This window comes from Drechmeria coniospora, chromosome 02 (assembly GCF_001625195.1).
Source record: "Drechmeria coniospora strain ARSEF 6962 chromosome 02, whole genome shotgun sequence".
NCBI lineage: Eukaryota > Fungi > Ascomycota > Sordariomycetes > Hypocreales > Ophiocordycipitaceae > Drechmeria > Drechmeria coniospora.
In genome coordinates, this window is record NC_054390.1 from 1,484,549 (window position 1) to 1,502,231 (window position 17,683).

The following is a 17,683-nucleotide window of genomic DNA, read 5'->3' on the forward strand; positions in this document are numbered from 1 at the left end:
CTATTCTAAGTAAGTTTCGGCCCCCATCAACTCGTCCAGATCACGTTCCCCACCCACCTGTACTAAAACCACTCTAGGCTCGTTAGTCAACGTCCGCTCATTCTTCCTTCCCTTGGCCTAGCTTACAACCCTCCAACACCCTGCTCTTGTTCAGCGCCGAAGAAAAAAGAGTTCTCGACTGGTCGTGATAGCTGCCGCAGCGACTGCTTGCCATTTCACTGCCTCGTCATTCTATTTCTGATTACCGTTGCCTTTCATTTGGCGTTGGAACCATTTGCTGCGGCTTTTCTGGTCTTTGTTGGTCCCGCTTCATCTTGGCTGCCCCAGCATCCGTCTCCTGCTTTTCCAAGTTGAGCTCATTCATATCATCCTTATCCCAACGAGCCTCTCGAGGTGTCCCCTGGCTACTTAGTTGCTCCCTTTCAAGGTGCTCGTCACCTGATCACACTCCCATCGAGGTTTCATACATGGTACGCATTGTTCGTCACCGTCGGCTCCGCTATACCGATTTCCAATCGCGCAATTTGCGCCCCTCCTCCCGCCCCCTCCTGGAAGCCCACCAGGATTTAGCATTAAAGCAAACCTCTCTCGCGCGAATTTATAACCCCGAAACATAACGTTTGCAGCAAAGACCATGGCTGACATTGGAGTTGCTTCCAATCCGCCGCAGATGACGGCCCAACCCCAGCCGAACCCCTGCTATGAAGGGGCCCAGAATGGGCAGGTCAACGCATCGCAAATGCCCCCGCCTCCGCTTCACATCCCCCAGAACACCAACCCGATACCAACGGCCATAACATCTCCCATGTCTGGCGGCGAAAACGGTGGCATGATGTCCCCCGGTGGTTCGGCCGGCTTCCGGCGAGCTGCCCCTGAGCCTAACAAGCGGGCTCTCTATATCGGCGGACTGGACCAGCGAGTTACGGAAGACGTCCTCCGTCAAATCTTTGAGACTACTGGTCACGTCCAGAATGTCAAGATTATTCCTGACAAAAATGCAAGTTGAGAAATGGGAACGATTGTGTATGGCGACTGAGATGCTGATGCTAATGCGAAACCCAACCACAGGCTAAGGGCTACAACTATGGGTTTGTGGAATATGACGACCCTGGTGCCGCCGAGCGCGCCATGCAGACATTAAATGGACGACGAGTTCACCAATCCGTACTGCTACCCGACATTCGATCAGGCATGGGCTTTGACTGACTGCGATAGGAAATCCGCGTCAACTGGGCCTACCAGTCCAACACGACGAGCAAGGAGGACACGTCTGGCCACTTCCACATATTTGTCGGCGACTTGTCTAATGAGGTCAACGACGAGGTCCTCCTACAGGCCTTTTCAGCATTTGGCTCAGTGTCCGAGGCTCGCGTCATGTGGGACATGAAGACAGGCCGCACGCGGGGCTACGGCTTTGTTGCCTTCCGCGACCGTCCTGAAGCCGAGAAGGCGTTGAGCTCCATGGACGGAGAATGGCTCGGATCGCGAGCCATTCGCTGCAATTGGGCGAACCAGAAGGGCCAGCCATCCATGGCCCAGCAGCAGGTAATGTCCTCTATGGGCATGACGCCAACTACACCGTACGGCCACCACCAGTTTCCATCCCATGGCGTTGCCAGCTACGAGGTTGTTCTCAGCCAAACCCCGAGCTGGCAAACAACCTGCTATGTGGGTAACTTGACTCCTTACACGACAGCAAACGATGTCGTGCCCCTGTTTCAGAATTTTGGCTTCGTTGTGGAATCCCGTTTCCAGGCAGACCGCGGGTTCGCTTTTATCAAAATGGATTCGCATGAGAACGCCGCTATGGCCATCTGCCAGATGAATGGGTACAACGTTAACGGCAGGCCCCTCAAGTGCAGCGTAAGTCGACCCAGTCAGTCTATGGCACGCGGAGGGCATGCTAACCATTATTCAGTGGGGCAAGGACAAGACTCCAAGCAGCGCCCAGCAGCAGACTTTTGACCCGTCGCAACAATACAGCTCGCAGAGCCCGCAGACTTCTGCGGGTTATCCAGGCACCCCCACCTACTACTCACAGTATGGAGGTAAGTATCAACCCTCCATGCAGAAGGAGACTATTTGTCTAATGCCAGTTATGTCAGCCCAATATGGGAACCAGCCTGGCAACTTTGGCGGTCCCCAATCGGGATCGCCAGCCGGCTACGGCGACTCTCCCATGGGATATGGCGGATCTCCAACTGTGGGTGGATTTGGCCGCGCGTCGCAGACACCCAACGCCCAGTGGAATCAGCCCCAAGCAGGCCAGGCCTACAATAACGGATTTGGTGGGTATCAGCCTTGATGGCCGAAGAAAGCAGTACTGCGACTTTATGATAGCCTGCGCTCAGCATTGGCGACAGAACAGTGTCCAAATGGGCGGGACGCTGTACATTGCATCTGTGTCTCGTAACAGCTCCGCATTTGTTTCATTAGCCCCGTCCCCCACGCATTCGTCTAAGCGATGTTTCTCTCATGTTGCTGTCGATTTACTTGGGTCAAGTCTTTCCCCATCTCCCCTCCCATTCTTTATGCTCCAATGCCTGGATTAGTTATTCTTCCATCTTAAGCAAAATCTGCTGTGATGTCCCTTGTCATGTTTTGGGAAGCTAATTGGTATTCCTGCCATACCTTCCCCCCGGTGACAATATTCGTTTTCATCTGTTACAGAGAGCACAAGAAGATGTTGATGCCAGTATTTCATTGCCATTATATATGAATCATTCATGGCAGCCATTGTTCAGCTGGCGAAGTTTCGGTCCCACATTGTCATGGCGTTCCCACGCTTCTCATGATTTTCATGTTTTCATTCATATTTGTTGCGTTTGTGGAGTTGGTTAATGTACTTAGCTTCATTGATACATCGAAGGTTGCTGCGTTCGATAATTATAGCAGTGATCAGAACTCGACGTATCAGCATAAATGTAGGGTTTTTACCGTGCCTCATGATGCGTGTAGCTGTCGTTATACTAGTCACATTGAATGCAAGAATTCGCAGTTGTGAGTATCTTGGAAGGCGTGAAAATCCCGTTGCGCGGAGGGGCCAGGAGGCGGCCGACCGAGAGGGAACAGCTCATGACGGGAATGTTGTTCTGGCCTCCAAAAGGCCGAAGGCACCCCAGTGTGTACACGTACTTACTACTTATGGAGCACCCACTCTGTTGAGTCCTGCATATCCATCTTGGCTGGTTGGTTGGCTAGTTCAGAGTGAGGTAGCAAGGCTGGATAATAATGCGGTTCCAGATGTACTTAGAGTGGAGAAACTGTATTAATACTCCGTAGACTTTTGGAAACACCCCAAGTTGAGGCGGTACTGCTGATTCTTCATCGACAGCCTGGGTTTCAACACCCATACCTACTTCAACACCACATCCACCCGGATGTAGATACTGTGGAAATTCTGTAATCCGAAAAGGCGAACCAAGTTTTACGTCATTAATTATGCCTCCCCAGTCCACTGACGACGGAAAGTCGTCGCTCGAGGCCCAGTTCTCATCCTTCTACCTCCAACGAACCACAGCCGAGCTGTCTGCAGACCTCGATCATGTCAGAAACGCCGACGATTTCAAGGGCGACTCCATCTCATTCCTTGTCCATGCACTTCGGCAGGGCACGTGTCAGTTTTCGATCGAGGACAAGAAGCGAGTTGTGTCCGATCTCTCAAAGGCCGAGAGTAGAGATGCCGGCGCCTGAAGCGCACCGCTCTCCAAACGCGGCTGTTGACATGCTTGGGTACCCCGTTGTCAAGGCCCCCCGTTGTCAACGTTCGCTCTGCAAGCACCCATCGCGTGTTTGGCCCACCATGTGGAAGTCGACAGAACTGAATGCCGCAGGAGATTGCGAGACCAAGTGGAGTGGCAATGCTGGAGGCATCCAGATAATATTTCATCCGCGCCTAGCTTAATTTGGTGCGCATACACATCGGACGAGTCGTGTTGAAACCATGCAGATATTCCTACCGATAGCGGCCTTCCACCTGGCCTGGAGATGACTCCGGAATGAATTGTGCCGGACCAGCTGGCACGTGGTGCACAATTACCATCTGGACCAGCGCCTGTTGCATTTGTTTGCCGCCAAATGATCCCTTTCGCACTTGTGCTGGGTGGCAATTGCAAGAGATTGATTTCGCGGGCCATAGCCCCGGATCTGACGCTCTTATAAACCGATGCATGGGCTCTCTCCAAGGGCACCTCGACTAGCACACACATACTTAACCTCCTCACTTTTTCCGAGGAAAGTGGTTCGGAGCCATCAGCCATTCCAACCCCGTTGGCAGGATCACTGTTGCATTTTTTTGGTAATTGTCAAGATATGAATACATACAAGTACTTCGAGCCATGTGCTAGTTTAACTGTGATGGGTATTTGAAAGAAATAAAAGACAGAGCAGAAAGAGGAGAAAACAACGAGCAATGTAGAGCCAATGTGACATACGCAAGAGAGTGACACAAAGTACGGCAGACAGGCAAAGCCCAAAAAGGCTTGTCATACGCGGGCGGCGTGGGCATGCACTACGCCGGGAGGGCCAGCACTTTTCATTGCTCGGCATCCAAGCTCTTAGCGACTGCTAGGAAGTGGTGGCAAGCGACGCAGGGTGCCGTTCGACTCGAGAAGCCCACCCCTTGATGGCAAGCACCACGATTTCCCATGCCATCAACAAGCCGACGACTCCCATAGTGATGGTGTACATAAACATGGCATCAAGATCACTGTTCTCCATGGCTGTGATTGTACCGGCGCTCTGTGACTTGGTCAGAAACTTGTCTGAGATGGGGTTTGGTGGGCCCGACTTACACTCGTCATAAAGATGATGCCCCCAGCAATGAGCCCGAACGAGGCGAGGAGTTCCGTGGGCGGGCGGGAGGGCAGAGAGGACTGGGGCGGTCTCAGGAATAGGAGGACGTACGACAAACCCCGGGCAATCGAGGCACCCATGAGGAGGCCCCCCCACTGCTTGTGAAGCATGGTAGCGACCATCGATGTCTGGTGGTGGGAGCTCACCATCTTGCCGAGCAAGAGAATGACGAGAGCTGGAATAGGGTTCATGGAGAAGCGATAGGTGGCCGGGGTCGTCGTCTGTCGCTGCCGCTCCTCGTCTGGGCACGGGTCGTCCAACAGAACTTTGGACACGGGGGCGTTGAGGAGGCGACGGATGCTGGTGGATTCAACCAGCATCCCACACTTGCCATTCTTGTCAGCTCTGTCGAAAAGTAGGGTTGGATGAATGAATGGATGAATGGATGGATGACTCACCAGGCCACCACCGAGGAACCAGGCAGAGATGCCCACGTGCTGCAGATCCTGCGCAGTCCATTCACCACCCCAGCCGCCTAGATGCTCAAGAAAGATGTTTGTTATGCCGTAGAAGAAGATGAGCGCACTTTCGACAAACTCGGCCGAAGGCAGGTTGCGACGCTGCGCCGAGGGCGGACGCAGATTCCATGCCCAGCCGAGCTCAGCAAAGCTTCCGGACCAGCGGCCGAGAGTGAAGAGGCCGAGCCAGAGGAAGACGCCGCCCTTGATCCAATGAGCCAATCCGCTGAATATACCAGCACCCTCGAAGAAGCGGCCAAAGGTGGCGATGCCAGTAAGGAGGACAACAGAGCCCAAGGGCAATATTACGCGATCGGTGATTCGAGACAGCAGTCGGAGGAACTTCCAGATCCTCCACAGAGCGGTGCTAGCGCCAAGCGAAGGGGGATCATCAAGAGACGACAGGAAGGCCCGCCTGGTGTTGCCGGCGGCGGCCCGATAATGGTCGGCGACCGGTCCGTGGCGAGGAAGCAGGAGGCCGTCCCCGCTGCCGCCGTGAGTCGACAGGGAGATGCTGCAGAGAGACTCGGTACTGGGTTCCGTGCCCTGGCCGCTGTCGTTGGACAGACGGTACACGCCATCAGTGGGGACGGATGAGACGGGAGTGTAGTTCAGCGTTTCCTTCGAGTGCCAGGCGCGCGCTCGAGGGCGGACCTTGCTAAGCAGGTTGATGAAGGCTTGGGCGAAGGCAACGCATGTGACCACCCAACCGATCTTGTGGTGGGCATTGTTGGGGTATAAGTCGGGTGTCTTGGCGTTGTACAAGACGGCCGATAGGACTGCGGCGACATTGGTGGCGAGAAAGACAAACTGCAACGCCAGGGTATGTTCCGACTTGGACAAGGACAGCATTACCGCTGGCGAGATGACGGTCAGATCAGCGACAGCAGCGGATAGTGACGGGCTCATGCAGGATCAAGGGGGATCGCACCGACGGGGAGGACACCGACCCATGACAGGACCATGAGCGCAATGTGAGCGTAGATGAGGCCGGCGTGGTCCGGATGGGAAAAGTAGGATGGCCCATGGCTGGAGGGTTGGTCGACAGCAGCCGATTCGTTGTGCGGATGGGCTTGGTGCGGTTGATGTTGAGGGGGGAGGCCACCGCCGTAGTCTGGGATGGCCGTAGCTTGGTGGGCGAGAGACGGGCCGACAAGGAGTAGGAGGACTGCGAGGGTGATGATCGCCGGTCGGCCCATGTGACGATATGGTCGTTCCATGAACGGCCAGTCTTGCGAGGCGCTCCAGTGCACCGAGCCTGAAGTGCCAAGGTGTTCAAGGGTTCTGGGATGGAGATGCAGGGAGGACGAGGCGAGAGGCCTTTGGTCTTCAAGTACGATGCTAACTAGGCATGTGCACGGCCGTCTTGGGGTGCGGCATGGGTTGAAAAGGTAGTGACGGAGGCAGGAAGTCGGTCGTTCAAGCCCGAGCCTCGACGTTCCCGCCACCGTTTCTGCCCTCTTCTACGGTAGACGGACAAGGCGCGGCACGAACGGAGGTGGTTGTGAATGGAAGGACTTGCTGAAGCGAAGCGAAGCGAAGCGAAGCGACAGCCGGGAACGGCGGTCGTTGCTTTTCCCGTTCTCGTCAACACCAGCAACGGACATGACCTGACGGCGACCGACCTGGTTAGTGGTCCAGTATTATAAATACATACCTAGTACTTAGCTGGTACTGCGTACTAACTGTACAGCATACTCGGCACCCCGTATCTAGGTACTGTACGCCTCCATGTGTTCGTACTGTATTCCAGTACCCAGGCACTACGCACTGAGCAAAGGGGGATCGCCTGAAGCCGGTATGGCATAAGGCGTCATTGTTGTATGTTCTCGGTGCTGGTAGTCGCACATTAGTGGACAGCAGCGACGCAGTCACAGTGGCTTCTGTGCTGGAAGTGTAGTCGGCCAGCAGCGAGTCAGCAGGATACCCTGCATTCGAGTGCTCCGTTTGCGTGCAAGTAGTTACATGTACTGCAGCTGTAAGTAAGTAGTAGGTGTACAGTAGAACTTATGTACAGTACTTACACGAGTACGGAGTACTCCGCGGATACTTGCTTCCGCATAAGCACAACCACGCCCAAGGACATGGACATGTGAATGCTTGCATGTACAGCACATGTACGGAGTAAGTAAGTATACCGAAGTACAGGCACATGTATACTCCGTACACCTACATGTAATTATATTACTTGTATTGCTCTGTTCTCGAACTGTATCCACCAGGAGACGGCACTCGAAACCCCAACTAGGCTGCGGGATGCAGACGTAGGACCTAGCGCGTTCTTCTTGGAACGAGGACTGCAAGTATGCACCTAGTAGTCCTACTGCATTGTAAGTATGTACTAATCAATACTAAGGAAGCATGCATGCAGATGCACTCGTACTGCGTTGGCGTACGGATTATACTTATCGTAGAATACAAGTAGTTTAGTGTGCTGCAGAAATAGTGGATCGCTCGTTCATTCGGCAACATTCAGGCCGCGAATGGTAATATGTAAGTACTACAGTACTCCGTACGGACTACTTAGGTGGACTGTACTTTAGTCCGTAAATATTACTTCTTGATACTTGCAGTACAGTATGGCAAGGGATGCTTCCGCTGCGGGGCCCGCCTCCGACGGTTCCGGTTGTTGAACCCACCAGACACTACAGTACTTACGGAGTACTTACAACTACTTAAGGACGGAGTCTTGTACTTGTACTTGTACTTGTACATGTACGGAGTACTCCGTACAGTAAGTATGTACTTACTACTAGGTACATTACGTGTGCACCAAAATCAGTGATGGTTTCAAGTACTCCGTACGAAGTATTTATTACTTGCAAGTACTTACATAAGCACTAGGTATACGGGTAGCTGTGAATGTCGGCTTCTAGAATGTGCCATAACGATGCCGGACCACCGGCTGGCGCAGGCCACTCATGTGCATTGTACGGAGTACCGGTATTACTGTACTACGTTATTAGGTATTCACATGCACTATCAGCGCAGGTTTCAGGTAGGAAACGTTCCGCCCGCTGTGTCGCTGTCATGCTCCGTCATCGCCATGGCCGTCATCTGCCACAGATTGATGATTCGATTACGCCGTGCGGAAGCCTGCCTACTGGTACTCGGCCAGCACATACCATACACCCAGGAGCCAGCCTGCGGCTTCTCGTCCAGGGTATTCCCAAGTATTCGTGCGCAAGTACCAAAGTACATGCAATTAATGTAGGGGATGCATGTGCTGACAGATGAGTGAGTCTGGTAGTATTGCCATATCGTGCACCATAATATGCTGCGCAACAACCGAAAATTGATCTGCTGCTGGGTTTCGAGATGCAAGGAGAAAGGGGCATTCGTGGGCACAATGTCACGGACGTTGTTAACTGCTGTTGCGTCTTGGTCTAGTTGTCCGCCAGCTAATATTAGAGGACCCCCGATTTGGCCGAGGCGAGGCGCCACTCCTCTGCGCCCTCCTGACGCACCCGCCCTTCCCGTTCCAGTTTGTTCAGTATCTGCAGCACGCCTCCGCAGGCGGCTGGGTGCAGCTCTTTGGGCACGTCCCGGTACAGCACCTGGACCACGTCCATGGCCGTCACCGCCCTTTCTCCCGCGGCCACGGCCTCAAGCACTTGCCTCTCCCTCTCCCTCCTGTGTGCTATATACTCGGAGATGCGGCAGGGTCCGTCGTCGACGACGGGTCCGTGTCCGGGATAGGCCCGGCCTGAGAACTGGCTTCGCATCTTGCCGAGGCTGGCGAGGTAGGCGACCATGTCCTCGAAGACGGCGGTGCCTTGGCCTAGGACGTTGTCGGCCGTGAACATGGCGTCCTCCTCTTCCATGACGAAGACCATATGGTCCGCCGTGTGGCCGGGTGTGTGCAAGGCCCTGAGGGTGGCCCCTTCGGTACGGAAAGTCTGGCCATCCTCGATCGCCAGCTGTCCAGGCTTCGGATCCATCTTGTACACGGCCGCGCCGGGCATGATGCTGCGTAGCTGATCAATCCCTCCGCTGTGATCACCGTGCCAGTGGGAGATGAGCGCCGTCTCGATCGTCGCTTGCTCCTCCTCGAGCGTCGCCTGAAGCGACTCCAGCCAGGCCGGACGCCCTTCTCCCGTGTCGATGAGGATGCGTCGGCTGCCGGTACCGACGAGGTACGTGTTGGTTCCTTGCAGCGTGAACTTGCCTGGGTTGCCCCCAAGAATACGGATGCAGGCCGGGCTGAGTCGCTCCACAGGCGGGAGAACGGTCGCCATGATCCTGGTGCTAGCTGCCCTCAGCCCGCGGTGGTGAAATAGATGTGTTAATATGGAAATTTGTCGTCTTCCAGAGCGCCACAGGAGGCATGACATTTTCAACAAAGTCGCCAAATCATGTTGATGGACCTAGTAAGCAGAACCCCCTCTTGATCTGTTTGTCGACATGTACTGTATTTGCCTCATGTGCACGGGGGAGTACTGTAATTAGTAGTGCCCGACTTGCTACCACTACTAGTCCGTACCAGTACAAGCACGCGTACGGTGCATGTCATACTTAAAAGCGTAGTGGTACAGTCAATGAATGCTTCCGAGGGGCGATAATTACTAAGCTGCCACGGCACATTAAGTACTTGTACTGTACTCCGTACTGTAGTTCTACTCCGTAAGTACTCCGTAGTCATAAAACCTACAACGCGCAAAGCCCATCATTTGAGAATGTTATATATTTCACGTTGCAGTTAGAGTGTACAGGTATGCAACATATTTAGTATGTACCTAGGAAAAATTATCAAGCACGTTATTAATTCGGCAACTATTGTAAATATCTATCTCTAGTAGTACAGAGAACTTTATGTCATAGCTATCTATGCTTTCAACTTTTTCTTTATCCTAGCACCATGGAGAGGATTTGTATGTTGCTGCCTGGATAATCAGCTGGCATGTTGACGCTCCCGACGAAAAGGAAGGCCTGTCTGCTTGTACAAGCATGCATTGCATACGGAGTTCATGTCATTGCTCCGCGCTGCTGCCTGTAGTTTCGAGATAACCCCGACGTATTGTGCGCAAACGCACCACTGAGGTGAGCAACATAAATTGCAAGTAATACGGGATGGAATGACGAACCTTCTGCCTACTTAATCAGCTGACCATGCCTGCAAGACATTTTTATGCTATGGCTATACTTGCTCCTCACTGACATACAGTGGGCACCCATCACCAAGATTGTAACATGTTAACAAGCCTCGAGCATCTGACCCAGCGACGCACTTTATATGCTTGGCTACCGTTAACCATGTGAAGCTACGAGTGCTTCGTTACAAGTAAGCTCATGAATTATACCTTTTATCTTACTGTCAGCGCCTCACTAGTGAGTGCATGTACAGTATTACTCCGTACGTGTGCACCTATAGTACTTGTGCGTGGAATCAGATCGAACCGCCGGCTGTGGGAACGAGCGTACCAAATTTCGACCCGCCTTTGGAACTCTGGCGTACCTTCGGAGCACATGTTCATGTAATACTCGGTAATTACTCCGTACAAGATCACCCACCTACTGTAATATTAGTTGTACTCTATTACAGTACATGTACTGTACTGCAGCCTGCAGGTACAAGAAAGTACGGAGTACGAACATTTTGTACCCCGTAATTCCTGAACGAGTTTTGATGCTTATGTTAGCAAGGTACAAGTGTCTGTTACTGCCGTTGACCACCAGACCAAGGCTACTGGAAGATCGAAGGTCCCTTGCCTTTAATCTGTGGCTCCATCAAAAATTGCCCACCCTAGGACCCCCCTCCTCGGCCGTGATTACCACCACACGTCAAAGCCTCCCGCCGACAGCAATTGACACCCCCAAGTCCGGCGCCGGCTCGTACATACTCGGGAGGCATCGAGCTCATCACTCACCATGCCGACCATTTCCGTCGACAAGTACAAGCTCTTCGATGCCCTTGGCCAAAAGTGCGTGCCCCACCCCGAGACAAACCTTCGCGATGGAATAGACAAGACCCATCTGTTGCTTCTGCTAACGGCCTCAGGTTCACCAAGGCCGAATTTGAAGATCTCTGCTTCGACTACGGGATCGAACTCGATGAGGACACCGAGGAGGAAGAGAGGCCGGTAGTTGACGGCGTTCAGGAGCCTCCACAGCTCAAGATTGAGATCCCTGCGAACCGCTATGACATGCTCTGCTTCGAGGGCATTGCCCTCAACCTCAACATTTTCCGCGGTCGTGTAGTGCCGCCAAATTTCAGGGTGGTCGAGCCCCAGGACGAGCAGCAACAAACCATCACCGTTCTGCCAGCGACGACCGAAGTCAGACCCTTTGTCGCTGGCGCCGTGTTGCGCAACATCAAGTTCACGCCGGATCGATACGATTCCTTCATCGCTTTGCAGGACAAGCTGCACCAAAACCTTGCCCGAAACCGAACGTTAGTATCGATGGGCACTCATGACCTTGACACCATCAAGGGGCCGTTTACATACGAGGCCCTACGCCCGAAAGACATCAAATTCAAGCCTCTGAACCAGACAAAGGAGATGGATGGAGAGGAACTCATGACCTTTTATGACAAGGACAAGCATCTGGGCCGTTTCCTTCATATCATTCGAGACGCACCCGTATATCCCGTCATATATGATGCCAACCGAGTGGTGTGTTCGCTACCGCCCATCATCAATGGCGAGCACTCCAAAATTACGCTCAACACTACCAATGTCTTCATCGAGATCACCGCTACCGATCTGACAAAGCTTCAGATTGTTACCGATATTTTGGTCACTATGTTCTCTGCCTACTGCGCAGAACCGTTCACCGTCGAGCCTGTTAAGATCGTGTCCGAGCACAATAACCTGACCCGAGTTACTCCTGCTCTCAAACCCAGAGTCGTGCACGTCGAGGTAAACTATCTCAACAGCTGTACGGGTCTAAAGGAAACACCAGAGTCGCTCTGCAAGCTTCTGACAAAGATGGCCTACGTCTCCCAACCATCCGATCGGGACTCGAACCTCTTGGAAGTCACCATCCCGCTCACCCGTGCCGATATCCTTCACCAGTGTGACATTATGGAAGATCTTGCCGTCTGCTACGGGTTCAACAAGCTGCCTCGGACCGCTCCCACGCGGGGTGCTACTGTTGGTGCGCCACTTATGATCAACAAGCTCAGCGACATTGTTCGTGTCGAGGCCGCCATGGCGGGCTGGAGTGAAGTCATGCCTCTCATCCTGTGCAGCCATGATGAGAACTTTGCGTGGCTAAACCGCGAGGACGATGGTAAGACTGCTATCCGTCTCGCCAATCCGAAAACACTCGAGTACCAAGTTGTGCGGACTTCGCTTTTGCCTGGACTTCTCAAGACCATCCGAGAGAATAAGGGTCACAGCATGCCCATCAAGATCTTTGAAGTTGCCGATGTGGCTTTTAAGGACGAATCTGAAGAGCGCAAGGCCCGCAACGAGCGTCACTTTGCTGCCGCCTGGGGTGGCAAGTCGAGTGGATTCGAGGTCGTCCACGGTCTTCTTGACCGTATCCTGCTCATGCTTCGGACTGCATTCGTGACGCACGAGGAAGGGTTGACCATGAACAAGGATATCGACATCGAGGCAAAGAAGAACTCCGCCAAGCCGGATGGCTACTGGATCGAGGAGCTGGATGAAGCTACCTTTTTTGCCGGTCACGCTGCCGCCGTCTTCCTTCGCTTGGGAGGCAAGGAGCGTCGTATCGGCGAGTTTGGAATTTTACACCCCGCCGTGCTGGAGAAGTTTGACCTCCGGTTTGTTTTCCCGCCGCTTTTCAAATTGGGCATGGCTGCATGATCTTGATTGCGATGTGCTAATTCTACCTGCAGATATCCCGTCAGTACTCTGGAGATCAACCTGGATGTCTTTTTATGAGAGAGCTGGGATACATTGATAGATAGGTGGCGGGCTAGGCTCATTGGTAAGCCAAGTGGTTGGCTGGTATGTCATGTAGACTAGAATTGGCAGAGACATCACGACAAGGCCACAGGTATTCAATCACCTTGAGGGGGATAGTTGTTCAATAAGCATCCGCTTGTAGCCACCTCCAGCTCATGATGGGTGGTAATCTATCCTCCTTTCCAGGGTTGTCATGTCGAAACCACACACAGATTCTATTAATCTATACATGTTCAGATCGCCGAACGACAGGATACTAGTATCAAATTGCCGGCAAGAATGATAACGCCTGTGCTTCCATGGGCCAACTGAAGACAGGCACTACTCCTTCAGTGCCTCCCGAAGATATGGCGAGGTCGAAAAGGGTCTATTCCTTGTGTCAGGAGATCCCGCAGATTGCAGGTGGAACTTGTCGACGAGGGGTTATAGATAGATCCTTGCGTGGCATGCCTCCTCTGATCATCTTCAGTTGCATTGCTGAGGAAAACTGCATTGCCAGATATCAGCCCACGAAGCTGCGAAGCAGCCGTGCCCTCGTCAACTCTTCTCCGCGATGCACTGGCTCTCTTGTTCACCATTCTTCATAACTGACACCTTCTGGCGCGCCTACGCACGCACACGGCGGTTATCCACTTCGAAAAACGACTATCTCTCAAAACCCTAGCTCAACGAAGCTTGTTGATGCATACCCAGAATCTATATGGAGCTGCAGCTCGCGTGGGCAGCGTGGGCCTCAGCAAGTCGCAACACACGATCATGGGTGCTTACATCAACTCCAGTAGCTTGTGATCGCTAGGGGGCGAAGTAGTTGGCGAGGGCTCGCCACTCCGATCCATATTCGGCAAATCAACCTTGTCAGATGCAAAGCCAGCGGGCTCATCTTGTTTGGTAGAAATGCCCGTAGGATCTCTTTCAGATACACTGTGCTGTATCGATGCGAGCATTTCGAGTTCTGTCTTGACAGCGGCGACGACCGGCACACCAGAAGTCAGGTCTGGAGGCTTGGGACTAGTGGCACCTGATCGAGAAAGGTGAGATGGACTGGCGTGAGTAAGACCGGAAACTGCGGCCAATCGATCATTTTCAGCCATGGTCGTCGTCGTTGCACTTGGCACTCCGTTCATCTCCTCGTCGGTCCGCCCAAAGAACTGATACCACCATCTGATGTCATCGAGATTGGGTAGTAGTATACGCTCACGACCCCGCTCACGATCGTTGATGAGTGGTTCGTAATTGGGATTCACAAAGTCTGCCTTCCTGCAGAGAAAGTAGTCCCAGACGGATGACGTCCGCTCAGCCACCCTAGCATCTTTCCTTTGTTTTTCTGAGTTGTACAGGAATGTACCGTACTGGCAAGAGTATAGATGGTACAATAAACGGCGAAGAAACCTCTCACTGAACTCGAACCGGTTGGGATTCTGCCGTACTAGCTGGGACACACAGTCCAAGAATTGATGGAATACCGGGCTGACCATTCTTGGCGTTGTTGCCTCCTCATCAACCACTCTTCCAGACGCAGTCTCGCTAACGGCTGCCAGATCCGTGTCGTCCTTGTTCTGGTTGAAGAAACGCTTGGCGCCGCTGAGCACATTCTGAAATGCATCGTTTCGCCCATCATTTTCGCCAGGTTGGATCTTGGAGCCAGCAAAAGCATCCTTATGCACCGCAAACCAGTCTTCGTGATTTAGATGCCCGGACCGTAGTCGGAACATGTGACCAAAGGACAACCAGTCCTTTTCCACAAGAACAATGAAGCCTTCCAGGGTTCGATAGTAGGGGTCGAGCATCATCTGAGCCAAGGCGCTCAACTGGCTGGTCCGATCCCATCCGTCCGAACAATGGATGAGGACGTGAGAGTGCCTGATACCAATTCTCCGAGCGATCTTTGCCGAGCCCTTAAGAACGCTATGGATGTGCTTCAACCAGTGGCTCTGTTGCAGCAATTCTCGATTAGGCGGGAGGGGGGTTATGTCGGCGTCTTTCAATGCCTCAATGACCTTGTTTAGAGAGTTGCGCATGACATGGATGTTTTCGATGCTGAGAAAGGATTTCGCTGCGAAAGGATATTTGTCCATGCTTTCTGATCCCATACCCTGTACCTGGTTTACAATGGCGTTGATGGTAGGACGGGCATCGACAATCATGTTGGCCTGTTGCCGCCCATATACATTCTGCTCCCAAGATCCATCCTTGTGGGCTGTAACGGGCTTCGATTCCGGCTCGGCTTCTTGCAAAACTGTTCCAGCGCCCTCAGGCTTGGATATGGAACTGTCGGTTGATTTATCAGGCTGACTTGATGGAGGAGTAGAATCCTCGGAGGACCCCGGGACCCAAGCTGAGAAGGAGGCAGCAACAAGCTTTTCATCTTGGACATTGCTCTTTCTCAAGACCCCCGCCAGCGGTTGGGAGCTTCTTGTTATGGTGCAGTTGTTGACCGGGTGAATGTAGGATAAGACCGGAATTCGGTTACGAGACCGAAACTCTCTAGCGTATTTCAGGACATTATCCGAGATTATCGAGGGCACAACCAGGACGGCGGGATATGTGTCGCAAAACGTATAGTCTTGGTTGACGTGAGTGATTCTCCAGCCCTTGTCTGGCAACTTCTCGCTGATACCTTGCCTCCGAAATTCGGCCTTTGGGTCATAGATTTCCCAGCCATTCACCGCCCTCTCGCTCTCCAACGGCTTGTGGTTGAAGGCGAAGAGCCGCTCAACTGACCCAAGTCTGGACGCCCGCACCTTGATAAAATCGAATGCGCTTTGCGCCACCTCGTTATCGGTGAAGTTGAGGGTCACAAAAGTGAAGTCTCGGCAACGGATGCGTATAGATGGCGCTTGCCCTGACGTTGGTGGAGTGGGTCGAAGTGCGCAATAGCATAACATCGGATATGTGAGCCAGGTCTCCCGCATCTTGGGCGTCAGGTTTGAAGACGCATCGACTGCCTGATCCACGGGGGCGCAAAATACCAGGTGGAAGTCGGTCAACCGCAGGATGCCTTTAGTAGCTTGGCCACCGTAAATGCCTTGGACGCTCAGGAAAACCTGGACACAGTCAGGCTCATGCTTTTGTCGTCCAGCGACATGCTTGCGCAAGGCTCCATGGCGTTCCGGCACATACCTTCCTGGCCTCCATCGTAGCTGGGCTGTCTGGTTACCTTTGTTTTCGACCAGATGTTGAACGGGTTGCAATGATGCTCGAGGATTGAAGCCAGGATCACGCAGCCAAGTCATACAGTGACAGGTTTGTAGGCTACACTATCGGTAGAGGAAGATTGCTGCGAATGGAGTATCTGAAAGACCAGGCTTAGATCATGTTCGCCATGACTTTGTCGCGGAAGTAAAACCTCTATACTTATGATGCTGGAGAGAAGGCGGGAATTGCCAAGCGACATGGAGCATGACAACGAGAGGAAGGATGACAATCTGCGAGGTCAAGAAGCCGACTTGAAAGTCAACATGAAGGGAGGGGTTAGCACTTCAAATCACAAGCAAAGCTCTATAATTTTTTCCTGTGCTTTGATGGATGGCGCTGCCGGTCTGGATGAAGTGCAGCAATCGTCGGCATGCTGAGGTGTTGGAAGTTCGAGGAAGTACGTGTACATGTACTCCTCCGTTTACTGCACAGCCGTCTGGTACGCCAGCTTAGTCTTAGCTAGCAGGTGACGGCTCAGCTACAAATTAGGCTAGTGTGGGTTGCATATCAATACCAGAAATCCATTCCGAACAGACAAGATAATTATTATTATTACTACTACTTACCTACGAGCTTGGAGTTCTGCACACTGTACAAGTACTTGTACAGTAGTAATAGTACCAAGTACAGTACTGTAAGTACGTGCAAGTACAGTACAGTACTGTTCTTAAGTACGGAGTACGGAGTACACTGTACTTACTCAGACTGAATGCAAGTATTACAGTACACCATCAGAGCACTCCGTACCTACAATTACTTACAGTACTTAAGTACAGTACAGTGACCAGGAACATGGCATCGACCCCTCTACTCGCTCATGGCGGGGCAACAAGGAGCATGTAATATAATGAACAGAGTACGGAGTACGGAGTAGTACGGAGCACTTACTTAAGTACTCCGTACTCCGTACAGTGCATGTACTTACTTACAGTGGGGGTGTACGTATGTACTTACTTGGTGTACGGAGCACAAGTGCTTAATACGAGTGCGGGACGGAGTACAGAGCTACTTGTGGCATGTACATCCGGCTACCGCAGAAAAGATTATCCGTACACATAGACTTTTAGCTGGTACGGAATTAGCATTTTAATACTTCGTACGGAGTACTCCGTACGGCGTCCTGCTTAGTGGCTAAATTGCGATGGTGACGGTACAACTTGATTAGGGCTCAACCCACATGTCGAAAAAAAAATTGGGTCGGTCGATTCCGAACGAGGTTCACAACGCCTGCCCATCACTCGCGAAACTTCCGACACTGACCTTCCAGCGCCGACTCCGACCATACTGCTCAGTCATCAG

The 17,683-nt window shown here is 52.6% G+C and overlaps 6 protein-coding genes across 6 annotated transcripts; 3 read left to right on the forward strand and 3 right to left on the reverse strand.

The window, feature by feature from the left end:
• Positions 1-634: 634 nt before the first annotated feature.
• DCS_03680 (uncharacterized protein) lies at positions 635-2,305 on the forward strand (the record flags this gene model as incomplete). The annotated part of the gene is made up of 4 exons (XM_040800997.1): positions 635-973; positions 1,069-1,164; positions 1,216-1,863; positions 1,919-2,305. 4 exons carry the CDS (start codon positions 635-637, stop codon positions 2,303-2,305), a joined length of 1,470 nt encoding a protein of 489 aa, XP_040656030.1.
• Positions 2,306-3,441: 1,136 nt separating this feature from the next.
• Positions 3,442-3,693, forward strand: DCS_03681 (uncharacterized protein; the record flags this gene model as incomplete). The annotated part of the gene is made up of 1 exon (XM_040800998.1): positions 3,442-3,693. The coding sequence occupies one exon, from the start codon at positions 3,442-3,444 to the stop codon at positions 3,691-3,693; it is 252 nt and encodes an 83-aa protein (XP_040656031.1).
• Positions 3,694-4,566: 873 nt separating this feature from the next.
• DCS_03682 (uncharacterized protein) lies at positions 4,567-6,532 on the reverse strand (the record flags this gene model as incomplete). The annotated part of the gene is made up of 4 exons (XM_040800999.1): positions 4,567-4,740; positions 4,794-5,180; positions 5,253-6,169; positions 6,244-6,532. The coding sequence occupies 4 exons, from the start codon at positions 6,530-6,532 to the stop codon at positions 4,567-4,569; spliced, it is 1,767 nt and encodes a 588-aa protein (XP_040656032.1).
• A 2,187-nt stretch (positions 6,533-8,719) lies between these two features.
• DCS_03683 (putative metallo-beta-lactamase domain protein) lies at positions 8,720-9,550 on the reverse strand (the record flags this gene model as incomplete). The annotated part of the gene is made up of 1 exon (XM_040801000.1): positions 8,720-9,550. One exon carries the CDS (start codon positions 9,548-9,550, stop codon positions 8,720-8,722), a length of 831 nt encoding a protein of 276 aa, XP_040656033.1.
• A 1,630-nt stretch (positions 9,551-11,180) lies between these two features.
• On the forward strand, positions 11,181-13,165 carry DCS_03684 (phenylalanyl-tRNA synthetase, beta subunit; the record flags this gene model as incomplete). Its single annotated transcript, XM_040801001.1, has 3 exons — positions 11,181-11,233; positions 11,311-13,044; positions 13,120-13,165. The coding sequence occupies 3 exons, from the start codon at positions 11,181-11,183 to the stop codon at positions 13,163-13,165; spliced, it is 1,833 nt and encodes a 610-aa protein (XP_040656034.1).
• A 788-nt stretch (positions 13,166-13,953) lies between these two features.
• Positions 13,954-16,422, reverse strand: DCS_03685 (protein phosphatase; the record flags this gene model as incomplete). Its single annotated transcript, XM_040801002.1, has 1 exon — positions 13,954-16,422. The coding sequence occupies one exon, from the start codon at positions 16,420-16,422 to the stop codon at positions 13,954-13,956; it is 2,469 nt and encodes an 822-aa protein (XP_040656035.1).
• Between the last annotated feature and the right edge of the window lie 1,261 nt (positions 16,423-17,683).